Genomic DNA, 17,808 nt, shown 5'->3' with positions numbered 1-17,808 from the left:
GCCCAGGGTCTCCCGCTGGGGCTTGGCCCTCATTCCTGCGCTCAGGCTTCCCAGGCCGGTCAGCCAGTGCGCGTGTGCACACGTGCTGCGTGTGTGCCCTGGGGGGGAGCTGCAGGGTTTGCTGGTGCAGCTCCCTCCACGCTCCCCATCAGGCAAGCTGGGTCCTGGAGCCGGAGGTGCCTGGGGACAGACAGGGACAGGGCAGGGAGTCTGCGGGGTGGGCGGGGGACAGACAGGTCGGAGGGAGGCCCGGGAGGACGAGGACAGGCAGACAGGAGTGGCTGTGCTGAGCAGATTCACTGAGACGAGGTAAGGTGAGAGTCCGGGGCGGCAGGTGGGTTACAGGAGCCACCGGGGACAGGGACAGCGGAAGAGACAGGGGAGCAGATAAAGGTGTCTGTGCACACTCGTGTCACCTGATGGGGTCTGGGGGTCAGGCAGAGGGGCGCGGCTGAGACCCCCCGCACGGGCCGGGTCTCCCTGGAAGCGGGCAGCTGCAGTGAGCCTGGAATTGCCAGAAATTCCCCAGGGAGTCAGGGAGTGGGCTCCGGAAGCAGGAGAAACCATGAGGAGGGGGCCCAGGTGGAGGGTCCACGATGACCCCCGTGGGCACAGCAGGGAGAAGCTGTCCAAAGGGTCTTCCTACGGGCACCACCCCCCCCACCAAGGACGACAGAAGATGAAAGCTGGGAGTCCAGCAAGGACTTTGGTGATGGGGGTGGTCAGGAGGTAGGGCCAGATGTGAGAGGAGCCCTGGGACCCAACGTGGACAGTGGGCACGCAAACTCCTGCCCCACCTGAGGGCTACCTGCCCTCTACACAGGGTTACCATGGCCTGGACCATGTGCCAGGCTCTCGGGGCTGAGGGCTCACAGAAGGCTTCTTTGAGGAGGTGGGGAGGGGGCAGCCGAGGGAGAGCCCAGGAGACGCTTCCAGAACTGGCGCTGAGGCGGGTGTGGCATGGCAGAGAGGTTGGGGGCAGCTGGAGGACTCCCAGAAGGGGCCAGAGCTCCCTCCTCACCTGTCCATCCTGTGAGCCGGGTATACTCACATGCACACCCATTTTGTTGTCAGGTAAACCAAGGTCCAGCTGCTGTGAGGAGGAGGGTGACAGCGAGGCCTGTGGCTTGCTGGTTAAGGGGCAGAGGGAGCAGATCTGGGCCTGGATGGAGCTGGTGCTTGGGGACCAAAGGGGACAGGTGTGGACAGGTGGTCACGGGCGAAGCTGGAGAGAGGGTGGGGCGCCATGAAGCCCTGCAGGTGGATGCCCACGGAGAAGCTCTGTGTCCTCCAGGCCACGCTGGCTTCCCCCTGGCCAGGTGGGGGTACAGGTGAGGGGGGAGGGGAGGCCTGTCCCACAGGTGCAGGAAACCCAGGGGGACCGCAACCCATACTAGTCCTTACGGCTCCACCCACTTCCAAGTGGACCCTCGGCTCCGCCCAACCCCCCCCCCCAGGCTGGCACCGCCCACCCTGCCCTGTCTCTCTGGCCCACTGCACTCACCCAACCTGCTGAAGAAGGGCGTGTGCAGAGCCCTCCCGAGACCCCTGTCTGGGTCTCCCACGTCCATCAAGCCCGCTGCCCTGTCATCAGCCCACGGGCCCCGCCCGGTCTCCGAAGCTTTCTGGGCTCGTCCGCCCACATCTCCATCTTCAGAAGTCTGGGCGATTCATCTTTGTTGATTTTGCTTCATCTATTTTGCGGTTGCTTAAGAGTGTTCTTGTTTAGGGGCTTCCCTAGTGGCGCAGTGGTTAAGAATCCACCTGCCAATGCAGGGGACACGGGTTCGAGCCCTGGTCCAGGAAGATCCCACATGCCGTGGAGCAACTAAGCCCGTGCGCCACAACTACTGAGCCTGCGCTCTAGAGCCCGCGAGCCACAACTACTGAAGCCCGTGCGCCTAGAGCCCGTGCTCTACAACACGAGAAGCCACCGCAATGAGAAGCCTGCGCACCGCATCGAAGAGTAGCCCCCGCTCAAAACAACTAGAGAAAGCCCGTGCACAGCAACAAAGACCCAACGCAGCCAAAGTTTAATTAATTTTTTTTAAAAAGTGTTCTTGTTTTGACGTTTAAAGAAAAGTTTAATCTGGGGAAATGATTTCAAACTGACAGAAAAGTTTCAAGATGAACGCAAAGAGCATCTTTAACTCCGTCACCTGCTGTCGCTGCCTCTCACTCTCTCCCCTCCTCTACTCCTAAGGCCCTCGTGGCCTGTTTTCTGAAACTGGAGCCGCCCTCTCCCCTGACCACAGTGCAGACACCAACCTCAGTCTAGCAGATGTGAAACACCACGGTCGTCTCACCGGCCAGTCTGTGTCCTTGTGACCGGCTCCCCTCGGTGACTTTGTTTTTTGTTTGTTCTGCCCACTTCCTTTCTGGCTCACCGAGAGGGTGCAGGCTCTCTGTGCACCGGCTGTCCCTGTGGTCAGCCATTCCTCCCGGAGACCTGGTCCCTTCCTGGAGGACAGTGTAGGGACCAAGGCCCGGGGGCCCGGGCGCACTCACAGGGGCAGGCCGGGGGGAGAGCTGAGGGCACAGTCCCGCATATGCCCCGCACCACGCAGGAGCATGCCCGCCAGCGTCGCCTGCCACCGCTGTCCAGCCGAGCCACGTGCCCCGGGGCTTCCTGTGTCTGCGTTCCCTCCCTGACCTCCAGCATCACCCACGGAGCGGGCCGTGTCCCCTGCACCTTTGCTGCCCTCCTTCTGCTGCCCTGCGTCCAGCTCGCGCCCTCCAGGGGTTGCTGTCTCGCTCCGTCCATTGTCAGGGATGTCACCCAGTACTCACGTCTGAGGACGCCCAGACCCCATCTCCAGCCCGGACCCCTGCACCCAGCTGTTTGTGCCTGGGAACTGCCACATTCCCCAGCCCCCCAAAGTCTCAGCCCAAAGCCAGCCCCTCACCTGCCCCAGGCTCCTGTCCTGGAGAACAGCCCTCCGCCCTCTCCCCTTCAGCACAGGCCTGGGTGCCCCTTCTCCCTCGTCCACCAAGTCCTGGGGGCTCCGCCTCTCGAATCTCTCTCCATCCACCACCACCTTCCACCCACCCCAGGAGGTGACAGTGGCCCCTCTCCCCTCTCCCACCGCCAGCCTCCACCGTTCTCCACCCTGCAGAGATCTTTCTAGAAGGTGCTGGGCTATGCACTTGCCCAGAATTGCTCCATTCAGCCCCACGTCCACACGGCTGCAGGGACACCGAGGTCACCCAGCAAGGGCAGTGGCAGAGGGGCGCAGAGGGGCGTGGAGCCAGGCCGAGCGGCGCTGGCCAGGTGCTTACTGCCTTGGTTTGCTCTGCACGGCCCTCTTTCACTTCACTCATTCACTCATTCTTCACGGCCCTCTTTCACTTCACTCATTCATTGGAAAATGGAACAAGCACCCATAAATCCACTGTTCTGCCCAAGAATTACAACATCATCCCCCAAACCTACTTCTGCTTCCGTGTTTCCACCCCACCTGTCCCCGGCTTGGCCCCCACCCCGGGGGATCACTGTCTGGACTTCTGTGTTTGACATTCCCTTGCCTTTTGAAAAGAAGACCATTTTCCACATCTGACCGAGTTGGGTCCTGCCTGTGGGAACCGCATCCCTGGGATCTCTGCACCCGCCGTGGCCCTGGGCATAGATTCGCGCTCCCTTTCCCGGCGGGCGCGGCCACTGCGCAGCTGCCCGGTTCACTTTGCCGGGTGCGAGGCAGGTACTGCCTCTATCACCGGCAGCTCTCGCTGCCAAAACCCACTCGCTCCTTGAATTCACTGGCTGCCCTGCCTGCTCTGGACTCCGCACGGGCTGAGCCTCGCCTGGAACGTCGAGGGGTCCCCTCTACCCCACATCCATGAGCGGGAAAGGCAGCCAAGGCACCAGGCCTGGGCCCGAGGGCCTGACGAGCCCAGCCAGGGCCTGTGGGGAGCTGCTTGCAGTACGGAGCTGAGCCCTGGGCTGCCGTGGGTCCGGGGAACGGTACACTGGCCAAGGCCGGCGGGGCAGGCTGACGTCTGTCCCTTGAGGCTCAAGGCTCCGGCCCCGGCACATCAATCGCTGGGGCCTCTGAGGGCAAGGGCAGGGTGGACGGCCGCTCCATCAGTGGCGGCAGCCTGGCCTCCCCGGGCTCCCCACCAAGGATCTGAGCGCAGGACCTTGGCGGGCCACGGCACCATCCCTCACAGAGGAGGCTGACGGCGGCCTTGCTGTGACATTTGTGTCTGGGCCTGTCGGCCACATCGTCCCTTGATGTGTGGCGTGGGCCAGGGCCGGGGGCTGTGCAGAAGGGAGAAGCTAGCCCTCTCACTGGGTCCGGTGTCAGGCCAGCTGGGCCTGTCATCAGTCTCCAGTGGGAGCACGGACCCTACCCGGCGTACCCCTGCCCCATGAGCTCAAGACTCCCCGGAGGGCCAGCTGATCCAGGACTGCCCCGCGTGCCCCCTGGTGGCGGGGGCGGGGGTCTGGGGAGGAGCAGCCTGGGAGGAAGGGGCTGCCCACAGGGCACGGGACACAGGCCCACGAGGCCCCTGCCTGGACTTGTGCCACAGGGACCGGGTCTCTGGGCCCTGTGGGGACCTTCATGGTGACAGTGACAATGGACCAATGGTCATCTAGGGAACTGGCTCTGCCATGGCCCCGGGCACCTGTGTCCAAGCTTACAGGGTCTGACACCAACATCACCAAGCAGCCGCAGGCGGCAGGCGGGCGGGTGGGGTCCCTGCCCCGGCAGTGGCCCTCCCAGCCCAGCCGAAGTCCCCCGAAGCCCGTGTGCGGCTCTTCCACCCCCAGCCCAGGGTCCCCGGTCTCAGAGGCCTTCGCACGGCGGCCCGTGGGCAGAGAGGCTGGGGCAGGGCCGGACCCGAGCACAGCAGAGCAGTCGGGGGATTGGAATCCTTTATTGACAGGAGCTGAGCCCGGCTCGGAGGGCCTCGGGCGGGAGCGGGCGGCGGCGGCCTAGGACTCGGACTCGAACATCTTCTTGCGGCCCTCCATGCCCGACTTTTCCTCGATGTTCTTCCTCCAGTCTCCCACGTCACGCAGGTCCCGCTCCTGCAGGGGCACCGGGAGAGGGCTCAGGCCCACCGCCTCCAGCCTCACTTCCCCTCCCAGTCCCCTCCTGGCAGACCCGTCCGGGGTCTGAGCCGGCCCGGCAGGCGGGGCGCGCGGTGGGGACCCTCCTACCTTCTCGGTTTCCTCCTTCTTGACCTGCTTGAGGTTGGCCCTGAGGTCCATGCACACCTTGTGCTTGGAGCCCAGCAGCGCCTTGAGCATGGCGTCGGCCGACATGCGCACCCTTCTCAGCGGGGGCCGCTTGAACTTGCCTCGCAGGTCGAACAGCTTCTGGTTCATGTCCTCCAGCTGCGGGGCGGGCAGCAAGGCTGGGCGGGAGGCGGCGGGGGCCGAGACCTCGCGGTCGGGGCGCCCCCCGCACCGTGCCCGCCTCCCCGGCCTCTCACCTCCTTGGTGCTCTTCTGCACCTTCACCTCCATGTCGTACTTCTCCTCCTCGGCCACGTTGATCTTGGCGTGCAGCTGTTGGCAGAGCTCCTGGGGGGGCGGGCGCCGTGGGTGGGTGGGTGGCCTCCGCCCGCCCTAACCACCCTGCTTGCCCTCTGGACCGAGGGGGAGACGGGGCGGTGGGCAGGTATGCTGGGCGGGCGGGTGGGCGGGGTGGGGGCTGGGTACCTGCACCTCGGCCATGGAGCCGGGAATGTGCAGCGGCGGGCAGTGCTCGGTCAGGTAGCTCTGCTTCTCCGTCTCCCGGCGGCTCTCCTCCTTCTCCAGCTCCGTGGCCGCGATCTGGAGCATGATGCTCTGGGGGGTTTGGAGGGGCGGGGGGTAGGCGGTGGTGAGGGGCTGCGGCACGCCAGCCTGCAGACGCCCGGGCGGCCCTCCCCAGGCCCGCACCTACCTTCAGGTGCTGTCTGCGGGCCGTGATGGCTCTGTTGCGCTTCTGCAGGGCAGGGAGAAGATGCAGGAGGGAGAGTCAGGGTCGGCGGGGCTCAGCCGTCCAGCCAGGGGGTCCTGCCCGAGGGGCGGCTGGGCCTGGGCCTGGTGGGGAGGCTGGGCCCAGGACACGGCGCTGCACGGTGACCCTTTGCCCCGGTGGCCCTTCGGGTTGGGAGGACTGGGGTCGGGAGAAGGGGCTGTGCTTCTGAGGCAGGGGGATGCTGGCGGGGCCCAGGAGGCGGGGGAGGGGATGCAGCCATCAGAAAGAAGAAGTGAGTCCCCGGTGAGCAGGCCACAGCCGCACTTCCCCTGCTCCGGGAGCATTGGGGCACCAGGCAGCCACTTCCTCTATTTGTCAGTGTCTCCGTTGGGGGAGGTGGGGGTGCGGTGAGGCATTTTCACAGAAGGGGGAGGGCTGGGCGGCCTCCCTGGGCCTTGGAACTCCGACCTCTGCCCTCTCCTGAGTTGGGGGGTCCCACCCCCTCCGTGTTTCACCCCCAAGCAGGTACTCACCTCTTCACTGTCCCAGGGGGGCAGGTGGGGGGAGGGAGAGAGAAGAGAGGTTAGGGCCCTGCCATGGGGCTGTGTGATGGGGGCGGGCGGGAGGTGGCCTGGCGGAGAGATGCAGAGACCCTCGCCCAGTGGGGAGTGGGGTGGGCAGCAGGGGCACCGGGCTTGGGGGGCTACACTTACTCGCCCATCTTGAGGTCCTGGGCTTAGAGCCTGTGGGAGGGAAAGGGGAGGGGTGTTAGGGCCCCGGCCCAGGACCCCAGCTCTGGGGGTGCAGCGCCTCGCCCCACACACTAACCCCCCCCGCAGCACCGCCCAACCCCCACCTCCTTGGGGGACGCTTCTTGGAATTCCCCGGGGGAGGGGAGGAGTAAGAGGAAAGTGTTCCCAAAATGTCCCAGGCGGGCCTGGAGTCGCTGCAGCTGTCCCCAGGGAGGGGCGGTCCGGCCATCGCAGGTGCCGCGGGAGCGACCAGTTATTTTTAGCTCTGCTCTTTCAGCTTCTGCCCCAAGTGCATATAAGAAACGACCCGCCAGTTGGGCCTGGGGTCCCTCAATCCGTAAAACCCCTTCCTGTGTCCCAGCAGTGAGGCCTGGCCGTCGGGGTGCTGCCCGGGGCCCCTTCGCCACCCCAGCCTGCCTCCGGAGGCATCTCCCTCTCGCCCCCTGCTCCGTGGAAGACCCCCAGAGAGGCTGCTGGCGGCGGCCCTGGCCCCCAGGCCCCCGCCCCGGGAAGTCTTCCTGCAAGCGAGCTCCAGCAGTGCCTGTCCCGGCCTCCAGGCCGGCCTCACCTCGCGTCCGGACAGCAGCGCTGGGAGTGGGGTCAGGCCGGCAGCGGCGAGTTGGGCTGGTGGGCCCAGGGGGAGGGGTATAAATGGCCTCCCCCAGGCTGGGCCCCTGCTCAGAAAGGGCATGGAGCCCTCCTCAGACCAATGGGGGCACAGGAACCTCCCCACCTGCCCAGGCTGCCTGGCCCGGCCCAGCCTCGTGCTGCCATCCAGGCCAAGAAGTCTTGGTTGTGGGGGGCGGGGCGGTGCTGAGGTTGGGTTGGTCTATTTAGGGCTCAGTGATGACTTCGAGATGCCTCCCTTGTATCTTACAAGGAGCCTGAGGACAGGACGACGGCCTCGCCAGCCGTGGCGCACAGCTCAGGGGTCAGCCAAGGCGTCACTCCGGCCCAGCCCCACCTGTTCTGAATCCGGATCCACACTGCTTTCCTCGGCTTCCCCAGGGCTCTGGGCCCCCCGGGGAACAGCAGCAGCCTCGCACTCTGCTCCTTATTGCCCCCCCCAACCCAGCAGGCGTCTCGGGCATGAGCTGGCCATGTCCTCCTGTCCCCAAGCTGGCCCGGGGCAAGGCCGGACCCCCAAACACGGCCTCTGGGGCCTGCGGCAGTGGCCAGGGTCTCTGGGGCAGGGCTTCCCTCCATGGGCGTGATCCCAGCTTCCCACCCAGGAGCAGGATGGGGGGGTGCCTGGACGGACGTGCAGCCTTGCCTGGGCCGCCCTGCCCGCGGGCCAGCTCCCTGCACAGCTCGGAACACATCCTTCAAACCCAGGATTTCGGCGCCACCCCCCTGGGAACCTCTCCCTGACCCGAGGGGGCCTGGGGCCCGCCTGGCTGCCCCAGGCAGGCCCGGCACTGCCCTTCTCACCCCGGTCCAGGCCTGCACCCCCTGCCCGGGCCCCCACCCAGCAGAGGCATCCGGATAACCATGACTTGGCACCCTCTGAGCTGGGGGTGCATGGCCTCAGCCCTGCCGGCTTCTCGGGCCATGGGGAGGGTCAGGGAGAGCTAAAGCCGTCCAGATGTGCGGGGATTAGAGCTGCTTTCCGGGCCAGGCTGAGCCCCCAAAGGCCTGGGGCGGCTTCTGAAGGCATCTACTGCCCCCTGCTGCTCGCAAACGGGACGCCCTGCAGTCACCATCTGGAGGGTTTGGGGCCCCTCGGGTGCTGGGGCGGTCCCTGGGATTGGGTTCCCCTCTGTCCACTGTCACCGTCCCCCAGATATCTCCCACTTGCCCACTGTGTCCCCAGGGGCCCATCCCTCACTCTTCAGCTGCTACCAATGGGGAGGGCTTCGCATCTCCCAGTATCGTCCCCCTTGGGCCAGGAAGGGCCCCTTCACCCTCACTCAGGGGTCAGGCATGGGTCAGAGCCCTCAGGGCCTGGCTGAGCCTGGAGAGGAGACCCTCTCCTTGTCCTTGGTGATGTCGGTGGAGCCCCTGACCCTGCTGTGTCCACGGGGCTCGGGAAGGACGCACAGCCATGGGGGAGAAGGCGTTTATTATGGTGGGTCCCCAGGGCAGCCTGCACGGGGCCCGTGGCCCAGCCCAGGGAGACCAAGGGCCGGGGCTGCTTTCAGGAGCCAGGCAAGGGCAGGCGCAGGTGGGGCTGCAAGGCCAGGGCCTGGTCCACCTCCCTGGCCGGCTGCAGGCGGTGCTGGGCCGACGGGCATGGGCCAGCATGTCTGCCCAGTGCTGTGGGGGTTGACCAGAGGCCCGGGCGCCCAGCAGAACCTTGCTCACGGGCTTGGCCTGGAACTGAGGGCCCCAGGTCCAGACGGCCAGCACCAGAGCCACGCTCTGGGTAGAGGCAGGCAGAGGTGCAGTGGGAGGGGGAGAAAGATAGACGTCAGTTTGGCCCTGAGCGAGGTTCCACCCGCCCCCTCCTCCAGGCAGCCCACCTGGATCTGGCTGAAAGGCACAAGGAAGGTGAAGGTCTTGTTGAAGTAAGGGGTGGCCATGCCCTTCCTGGCAGATGTCTTTCTCTTCTTCCACTTCCTCTGGCTCAGCACAAGCTGGACCTTCACGTAGGGCTCTGGGCAAGTGAAAGGAGTCATAGGGCGTCCCAGGTCTGAGGGCTGAGCACAGGGTTCCCTCCATCCATGTGGAGGGGCAGGTCCGGCACTTGCCTGCCAGAACCGGGCTCAGGCCTCGGGCCTCCAGCACGACCACGGTCAGCCGGCCTGAGCCGGGCACGTACTGGAGCGAGAAGCACACCTCCCCCAACTGCTCGGGCTGCGGGCAGCAAGAAGGGCCTCAGCTTCCCTGCCGGGCACACCGGGCAGGGCGGGACTGGAGCCCGGGGGTCAGCAGGCTCACCTCGGCAGTGCTGGGCGGGCCCAGAGGGTGCCAGAGCTCCAGGACGGGCTGCGGATCCAAGGTGCCCAGCGGCAGGCTGAGCGCGCCCAGCAGCCCGTGCTGGGAGAAGAGCTTGTAGTCTAGAACCTGCACCCGCAGGGCGGTCCGGGGCAGCTCCACGGGGGCGACCTGCGGGGAGGGGTGTGAGCGGCCCCCACTGCCCGGCCCAGGCCCCTGGCCACCCAGCCCCGACTCACGTGGAAGGAGCAGGTCTCTTCGAACGTGGGGCAGAGGGTACCACGGTGCACCTTCGTCTCGTGCCTGCACCCGGCCTCAGGGGACAGGCTGACGCGGGCGTAGGGGTCCGCCGTGCCGCCTGGGCCCCGGGGCCTCAGGTCCGCTGCCTGCCTGAGGCCCACCTTGATCTAGGAGCCAGGGGGTGTTTCAGCCAGGGCCCCCTTCCTGGTCAGCTCCGCACCACCCAGCACCCAGTGCCAACCCTTCCCCCATCGCCCCTCCAAAATCCCGCACGTCCTCGGGGCCCCTCACCTCCTGGCTTCCAAAGTCGTACTCCACGGACAGCTGCAGGCACTCCCACTGCTGGGGCCCCCCAGGGCCAGGCTCCTCCTTATCCACATCTGGCTGCACCCGGGTGGTATCACAGGGGCTGGCGACAGGTGCTCTGGGACCGTGCCCCCATCAGAGCCCCGGCGTCCCAGGCAGCGGGTCCATGATGGGTCAAACTTCCAGGCCAGGGCACCAGAAGGGCTCACATCCCAGCTCAGCTCCGCGGGACCGGCCGAAACTGCCCCGAGTCCACCTCTCTGCCACTGCCCTCCTCCAGAACTGCTGTGGCTCTCGCAGCCCATGCCCTCCCTCACCTTGTTCATCGCCTCGCCAGCCAGGCGCCCCCCCGCCTCCGCTCTGGGCAGACCAGACCATGCTGGGGGCTGAGCTCGCCCCCGAGCCTGGACCTTGGGCTGCCTGCCGGCACTGGTCCAGCTGGGTGCCCGCTTCTCACCAGGTGCGTGTTGATGGTGCTGCGGGCACTGCCCAGGCCCACGGCCTCCTCGTCTCTGGGCTCCTTCCTGTGGCGGCCGCGGCAGCAGCAGCAGATGGCACAGAGCAGGCAGGAAACAACGAGGACGCCAGCCACGACCGCAGCGGCTATGAGGGCCCAGCGGAGCCCTGGGGGCGGGGGGGGGGGGGGAGCACAGAGATGGGCCTGAGGGGCATCCATGGACAGCGGCTGCCCCCCGCCCAGCCAGGCCATCCCCACTCCCCTTCCAGAGGTCCCAAAACTCACAGGGGATCTGGGCGACCAGGTCCGGAATGCGCCCGGGGAGAGCCGTGGAACCCGCCGGGGCCCGGGCGCTGTGGGGGCCTGGGGGGCGACTCATCTCCTCTCACTGCTGGCCTGGAGCAAACGGCCGGGGCAGCCAGGTCACTTGTGAGGGTGGCCCCTTGGGCCCCTGCCTACCGTCCCATCTGCCCAGCAGAGGCCAGCTCAGTCTGCCTGGGCAAGGAGGCAGCCCGGGGCGGCCAGGGCGAGGGCTCCGAACGGCACCGACGGTAGGGGGGCGCTGGGCCTTGGCCAAGGTGCGGGCTGAGCTGCTGCAGGCCTGGCCTCCTACCACGTCCCCTAGAGCCCAGCCAGGCGGGCCAGGCCTCGCGGAGGAGACCTCCGACTCCTTCCCGCAGGGCCTCTCCCTCCAGGAAGCCCCCTCCCTCCTGACCTCTCTCCCTGGGCCCCGGGCCCTCCTGGGGGTCGCCGCTGGGGTCCCATCCCGGCACCCCCACCCCGACCTCGGGCCCCCCATGGTTTGCCACTGACATAGGTGGAGAGTGTTTACATGTGGGGTCCCGGCCCTGGAGCAACTGGGAGCCTGGGGATGGAGGCCCTGAGGGGTAGGGGCTCTGCTAGGGTCATGGGGGACGGGAGGGTTGAGGAGTGGGGGTCGGCTGCCTGCGGGAACTCCGTGCAAGCCAGTCCGGGCTGAAGGTGCATTCCTGGCGCCAGGGGAGGACGGTGAGGTGGGGGCAGGCAGGGCCGGGTGTAGCTGGGAGCGGCCAGAACATTCCTGCCTACTACCTGCCCTGCTGCCCTTCAGAGCTCCGCCTGCCTGCTCGGGGTGGGAAGGAGGGTGGGCCGGCTCCGCTGCACCCCGGGGCCCCCGGAGGAGCGCGCCTGGCAAGGACCCGCTCGGCCTGCATGCTGGGACCCCGGGCCCACGGCTAGTCTCCGTGACTCAGCCTCCCCCAGCCGCCCTTCCTCCCAGGAGCGCGGGCAGCCAGGTCACAAGGACCAAGCCCGGGCCCCAGTCCAGGAATAACCAGGCACCGGAGCCCGATTCCTGCCCCTCTGCGCTCCCTGCCCACCCGCATGCCAGCGTGGGGAGGGACCGTGATCTCAGAGACCCCACCCCAGCCCCCATGCGCACAGCATCAATGCCCCACTGCCAGCACCAAGCCAACCTGTCTGCAGGAGGGACCACAGCTCAAAGCGGGGGGCCCAGGCCCCAGCTTGGCCTCCCCTTCCCTCGCAAACGCGCGTGTCTTGTCCCCGTGAGGTCTTTGGAGGAAAAGCCATCTGAGGCTCGCAGCAGGGCAGAGGCCAGGCCGGGGGCGTCCACACACGCAGTGAAGGGACGGCAGGCGGCCTGTGCACCGGCCCTGGCTCGGAAGGAGGGCCCGGCTTGCTCTACTGCCTGCTGCAGCCGACTTACAGTTCTAACCATTTGGAGCTAGAGGCTGTACGTTTCCTGCCGGGGCCCCACAAGTTATGGAGCGGGTTCTGGCTGGGGGGCCAGAGGCGAGGCCCCTGTGGTGCGGTGGGGTGCACTCAGGGGACTCACAGGCGTCTCAGCCGCCCCTCTGGCCACTGCCCACCCTCCTCCCAAGGACACTCCCAGGTCAGCGGGTAGAGCGCCCCTGGTGGTGGCTGGTGGCATGGGCTGGCCTGAGAACCGACGGTGCGCAGGGGTCCCTGGAGCAGCCCAGTGGTCAGGGCAGAGAGGCCCGGCTGCCCTTGTGGGATTGGAAGCCCATCTTCATTTGTTGAAATGTCAGTCTAGGTGTGCTCTGGAATGAAAACAGCTTCAGTCGAGGTTCTTACGGTTGAGAATGTGGGGTCAGTTGTCATTTGTCTTCACAGAACTTCCATCTGTGTGTGCACGCACGTGTGCACACCTGCACCTGCGTGCGGCTGCGTGCGCACGCCTCTGTGGGCATGTGTGTGCCTCTCCCCGCACCCCTGCTCGGTTAGTGTCCTGTTCTTGGCCTTGGCCGGGGTGCGGTGGGCATCGGGTCACAGGAATTTGGTGCTGCTGGCTTGGCGGGATTCCCAGGCCAGCCTGGTGAAGGTTGAGCCCCAGAAACACGGGGTGCCTGGGAGCTGACCCGAGAGGACCCTGGATCCCTAGGCACACCAGCCACAAGCAGTGGGGGGCCCTGAAGCCTGGGGAGGTGCGGGGTCCCTCAGGACTGCCCTGTCCCCGTGGTGGTGAGGGTTCCGGCAGGCACACAGCCACCAGGTGGCGCCGTCTGCTCCACTGGCCCCAGCTACGCCACCGTCCAGCCTCCAGGCCCCGGCTCCTGGGGGAAACTTGCAGGAGCCCCCCACCCTGCCCCCGCCCCCGGCAGGCAGGTGCCCCAGGGGCAGCCCTCCAGGTCCTGTGAGGGCTGACCGGTTCTCCCTGTCCCCGTGCCATGCCTCTGGAAGCTCTCCTGGCCTGGGCCACCCCTCAGAAGGCAGGAGGTCCCTCCTGGGGTCTACTTTCTGTGGGCCAGCTGGGGAAAAACCTCCAGGTGCTAAGGCTGCTTTTCCCAGGAAAGGGGGACAGGCATCCTTCCTAAATGGAGCCCCAGTCCCCAGCCACCTCCTCCGGGGCTCCCTCCCAGCTGCTCCACTCTCTGCTTTGGGCAGGACGGCCTCCTTCTCACCCCCTCCCACCCCCTGCCCATCCTACTTGGCCTTGGAGACCTGAGTGAGCTCCACCTCTCCAGGAAGCCCTCCCTGCTCACTCCGGGCCCTGGCCCTCCGACCGACCTGCCGGGGTTATGCTGGATTCCACCCTGCACCCTCCCCAGTCAGGAATGCCAGCTCTCCCAGGGGGAGGGCCTTCCCTGTCAGCTGGGCACCTATCAAAGCTGTGCTGACTGACCCCTTCCGCCTTTGGTCTAACTGGAATTTTTTATGCTTTGATAGGACCAAGTTTCTTGGGGCCTCCCTCTGAAAGAGCAAGATGCCCCCAAGTGTTGGGGGTGGCAGCCCCCCGCAGGTGTCACACACTCTCACCTGATGCCTGCACTTCCTGTGCCCCCACCCTGGCCTCCAGGCCTTCCTCTTGGACACTGGGCACTGGATCCCATGCTCGGAGCCTGTGGCTTTGCTTGGCCTCTAGTGACCCGAGAAACTCTCCTTGGTGGGGGGAGGGGGGGCAGGGCTTCGGGCCATCAGGAGTCGGGGAACTCCCTTGGGAGGAGGGCCCCTCCCGAGACCGAAGCCCCCGGCGTCTCGGCCCGGGGCCCCCTGTAGGGGTCCCCTGGGACTGGGGCGTCTGGAGCCCTCCTAGAGGCCTTAGCAGAGGAGGTACCGGCCCATCTGAGCTGACCTTTGGGTGAAGCAGAGGGAGGGAGGTGGGGCTGGACTCGGTTCGTGAAGGTTCTACACCCCAAGGCGGGGTGTTCCGAGCCACAGGGACATCTGGGTTTGGAGGGGCCCAGCTCTGAGTGGCCCACCCAGGTCAGGGTGTCTCTCCAAACCCACTATCAACGGACGGCCCGCCGAGGAGAGGGTTAACGCTTACCCAGCCCGCAGGGCTCGTCGGGCAGGACTCCGGGAGACTCAGCCCAGGTTGAGGCTGCTTTGGGGACGTGACAGGTGGGACGTGCGTGCATGCTGGTCACGCGTGGCTCTGGGGACACGTGTTCCCCTAAAAAGGGCCTGGGTCCCTCTGCTCATCCCACCCAGAGGTGGGGGTTTAGAAGAGGCAGCTAAACAGTTCTGGGGCGCAGAGGAGGCCTGTGGCAGGGCAGCGGGCATGCAGGCTCCCGTGCTGCGGGAGCGAGGTGCGTGGGTGGGCGTGATGGGGGCGCACGGGCGGCGGGATCCAGCCCGCAGCGCGTTTGCCCTGCATGCGACTCTCCCCAGCCTGACTGTGTAGGGCCTTTGTGCCTTTCCCCAGATCCGGGCGCCTCCGTGGCGAGACGGGCGTCTGAGGTTCCAGGGCAGGAAGGGGAAAACCAAACAGAGCTGGCAGCCCCAGGCCAGCCCTGCGGCCCCCGAGACGGCGGCTTGGCAGCCAAGAGCCACATGGAGACCCTGGCGGGGCTCCTGGACAGGGAGGCTTCCTTTGAGGTTGCTTGGGGAATGTTTGAGGTTGGAACTCATGGCAGTCGCCGACTTGGGGGAGCCGGGAGCTGCTGGCAAGGAACCGTGAGACGTGCTGGGACGGCACGCGTGCACCCTGCCCACGCTGACCCGGCTGCCGCATCCCGCTCAGCTGGGGCGCCCCGTGCAGCGGGGCCCGGGCCAAGGACGGGAGCGGGCGCTCGGCTTGCCAGTCTCCGAGGACTGGGGCACCCCATGCCCGCTCACCGGGTCCCAGCCTGTGCGTGCCCCAGTCATCCTTGGTTCAGGCTCACCGCACCCTCTTCATCCGAGCACCTGTGCCCCATTGTTGGCGTGCTGGGGGACCTGTACGCATCATGTGAACCTCTGAGGAGCCTGCGCCCTGTCACCCACGTGAGCACCCTCCTCTGCGTGTCGGCATCGCAGTGCTGGTTCCCTGAGCTTCTCTCCATCTTCCGAAGGTCTGCCTGGCGGCTGTGAGTCTGGATCTCCATGGGATGCAATTCCCTCTTCTCGGAGTATCTGTGTGAATTATACCCCATTCGCCTGGAGACTGGGGGAACACATTCCCCATCGTCTGGCTGCACGTGTAGTGTGTAATCCATTCACCAGCACTCACGTCAGAGACCTGGGGTTCTCCGTGACCCAGGCCTCAGGGTCCCTCCTGGGGCCGCTTGCACCCTTCCCGCTTTGACTGCCTCTCCCAAGGGCCTCTGGGACCCTGCTGGCCGGGACCTGGTTCCTCTGCACCTTTGGGGCCCCATTCACCTTCTCTTGGGGTATCTATTCATCGGGGCACCCCTGCTGTCAGAGCATCTCTTCCCCACTCCTGCGGATACCTGGAGACACACCTGACCATCTGAACTTCCGGCAGCCTCTCGCCTCGTACCCCAGGTGCCGGGGGCATGCTCCCCGCTAGTCTGGACACCAGGACTCTGTTCTGTGGTCGCCTGGTTCCTGGAAAGTCTGTACCCATTTGTGGGGCTCCTGGGTGCTGAATGCCCCCGACACGTCTCACATAGGCCTGAGTGCCAGGTCAGGGCCCGCGGCCTCGCTGCTGTGGTTTTGGAGGTCCTGTGCCCCATCCACCCCTCCCCGCCCCCCCCACCCCCGTGTGTGCCCCGTGTGTGTCTCTGGCTCTATGTGCTATTCATTCCCAAGCTGGGAGCCTACAGCCCTACGGCCAGGTGTCTGGGGCTGTACCTATGCTTCCCAAGAGCTGGACCCCCACCCAACACATGTATGGGTCCTACCCGATGAGTCTGGGTGTGTGGGTCCTGTACCCCACTAGTGGAGTATCTGGGTCCTGTACCCCAATAGTTGGAGTGTCTGAGTCCTGTACCCCATTAATTGGAGTGTCTGGGTCCTATACCCATTAGTGTGTCTAGGTCCTATACCTCCCATTAGTCTAAGTGTCTGGGTCCTATACCCCAATAATTCGACTGTGTCCTGTACCCACATTAGTCTAAGTGCCTGGGTCCAGTACCCCAATAGTTGGAGTGTCTGGGTTCTATACCCATTAGTGTGAATGTCTGGATCCTGGACCCCAATATTTGGAGTGTCAGGGTCCTCTAACCCACTAGTGGAGTGTCTGAGGCCCCATACCCCACTCTGCTCGGGGGTTGAATTGCCCAGTCCACAACCCCTTAAGATGCCTAGGGGCACCTCAGTGACCGAGTCCTTGCAGGCTCTGCTCGTGGGGCCCTGGGGCGTGTACCCCATTCCCTGGAGAATGAGGGTGGCTTCCTCGTCATCCAGTCTTTGCCTTCTGTCACCCTGATGATCTATGCCCATCTGACTGAGAAACTGGGGGCCTGGCCCCCCACTTGTCTGGGCATCAGGGCAACGTGGACACAGCATCTGAGTTTCTGGGGGCCAGGGGTCCCAGGCACTGGAACCCTGGCCGAGACAGCCCAGCCCCATGAGACGAGCTGAGTCCCACTCCTCCACGTGAGGGTCTGGGGGCCCAGTCTCGGAATCTCAGCTGGTGCCGCTGGTACCCCACCCCCCAAATTCTGTGTATGCAGATCCTCAGGGGGGCTGGTAACTCCCTGTCTCTGCACCCAGCTCCCCTGAGGCCGACGAATCTAACCTCATTCATCTGAATAGACGGGGCCAGGCACCCACCACCCTCAGCTCTGGAGTCCCCGCTTTCGTCTGTTTTGAGTCCAGACCGCTCGCCCCCCACCCTCTGGGTCTAGCTGCAGTCTGTACCCTTTCCCCGTAAAGCCTCAGGCCCCAGGAACCCGTGGCTCCGTTGTAAGGTCCTGGTCCACGGTTTTCTGAGTATCTGGGCAGCCTGTACCCCGCTCCTCTGGTCACCACGGTAACAAGGACTCCAGCTGTCAACCTGACGGGTACCCTGCCCCCCAGTTTCCAGGGCCTCTGTGCGGTCCACCCCCCATCCTCCAGGCATCGGCGTACCCCACCCTTCAGAGTGTCGGGCTACGGGCACCCTCCGGTTCCCACGTTCTCTTCTCTAGTTGCCTGAATCCCATTCATCACGGTCTTGAGCTGCCTGAACCCCACCGCCTGCCTCTCACGTAGGCCCACATCGCAGGTCTCGGGCCCCTGGTGGCCGGTTCCCAGTTCCACCGCATCTTTGGATGCGCGGTGCCCGTTCATGGGTGTCTGGGCCTCTGTGAGTCTCTCCGTCCTCGCCCCGGCGTCTCCACTGGGCTCACGTGGGGCTCCAGGCAGGCAAGCGTCCAAGGGTCCTAGACCCCTTCCTTGGGCGTCTGAAGTCTCCCCGATCCCTGGAGCCTCTGAAGGATGTGAACCCCGTTCGTGGAAGGCTCTGGGTCCTCGCACACCTGTGACGATGGATAGCCGATGCCTCGTGCCCCCGCTTCCAAGTCCCCGGGATGCCCTTTGGCTGTGAATGTCAGCGCTCACCTGGTTTTCTGGGCCTTGCAGCCTGCACCCCACTCCTG

General features: G+C 65.8%; 2 protein-coding genes across 2 annotated transcripts; both read right to left on the bottom strand.

Annotated features, from left to right (window-relative positions):
• Positions 1-4,859: 4,859 nt before the first annotated feature.
• TNNI2 (troponin I2, fast skeletal type) lies at positions 4,860-5,953 on the bottom strand (the record flags this gene model as incomplete). The annotated part of the gene is made up of 5 exons (XM_033402241.2): positions 4,860-5,032; positions 5,165-5,341; positions 5,440-5,529; positions 5,668-5,796; positions 5,894-5,953. Coding segments are annotated over 5 exons (552 nt in total), but the record flags the coding sequence as incomplete, so codon positions are not given.
• On the bottom strand, positions 5,951-10,922 carry SYT8 (synaptotagmin 8). Its single transcript, XM_004278143.2, is given in 10 exon segments — positions 5,951-6,654; positions 7,232-8,883; positions 8,886-9,024; positions 9,126-9,259; positions 9,354-9,459; positions 9,544-9,711; positions 9,780-9,947; positions 10,072-10,171; positions 10,545-10,710; positions 10,829-10,922. Coding segments are annotated over 9 exon segments (1,158 nt in total). The 3' UTR covers positions 5,951-6,654; positions 7,232-8,800.
• Between the last annotated feature and the right edge of the window lie 6,886 nt (positions 10,923-17,808).

Source organism: Orcinus orca, chromosome 8 (genome assembly GCF_937001465.1).
Source record: "Orcinus orca chromosome 8, mOrcOrc1.1, whole genome shotgun sequence".
In the NCBI taxonomy this organism is placed as follows: Eukaryota; Metazoa; Chordata; class Mammalia; order Artiodactyla; family Delphinidae; genus Orcinus; species Orcinus orca.
This window is presented reverse-complemented; position numbering and strand designations above follow the sequence as displayed.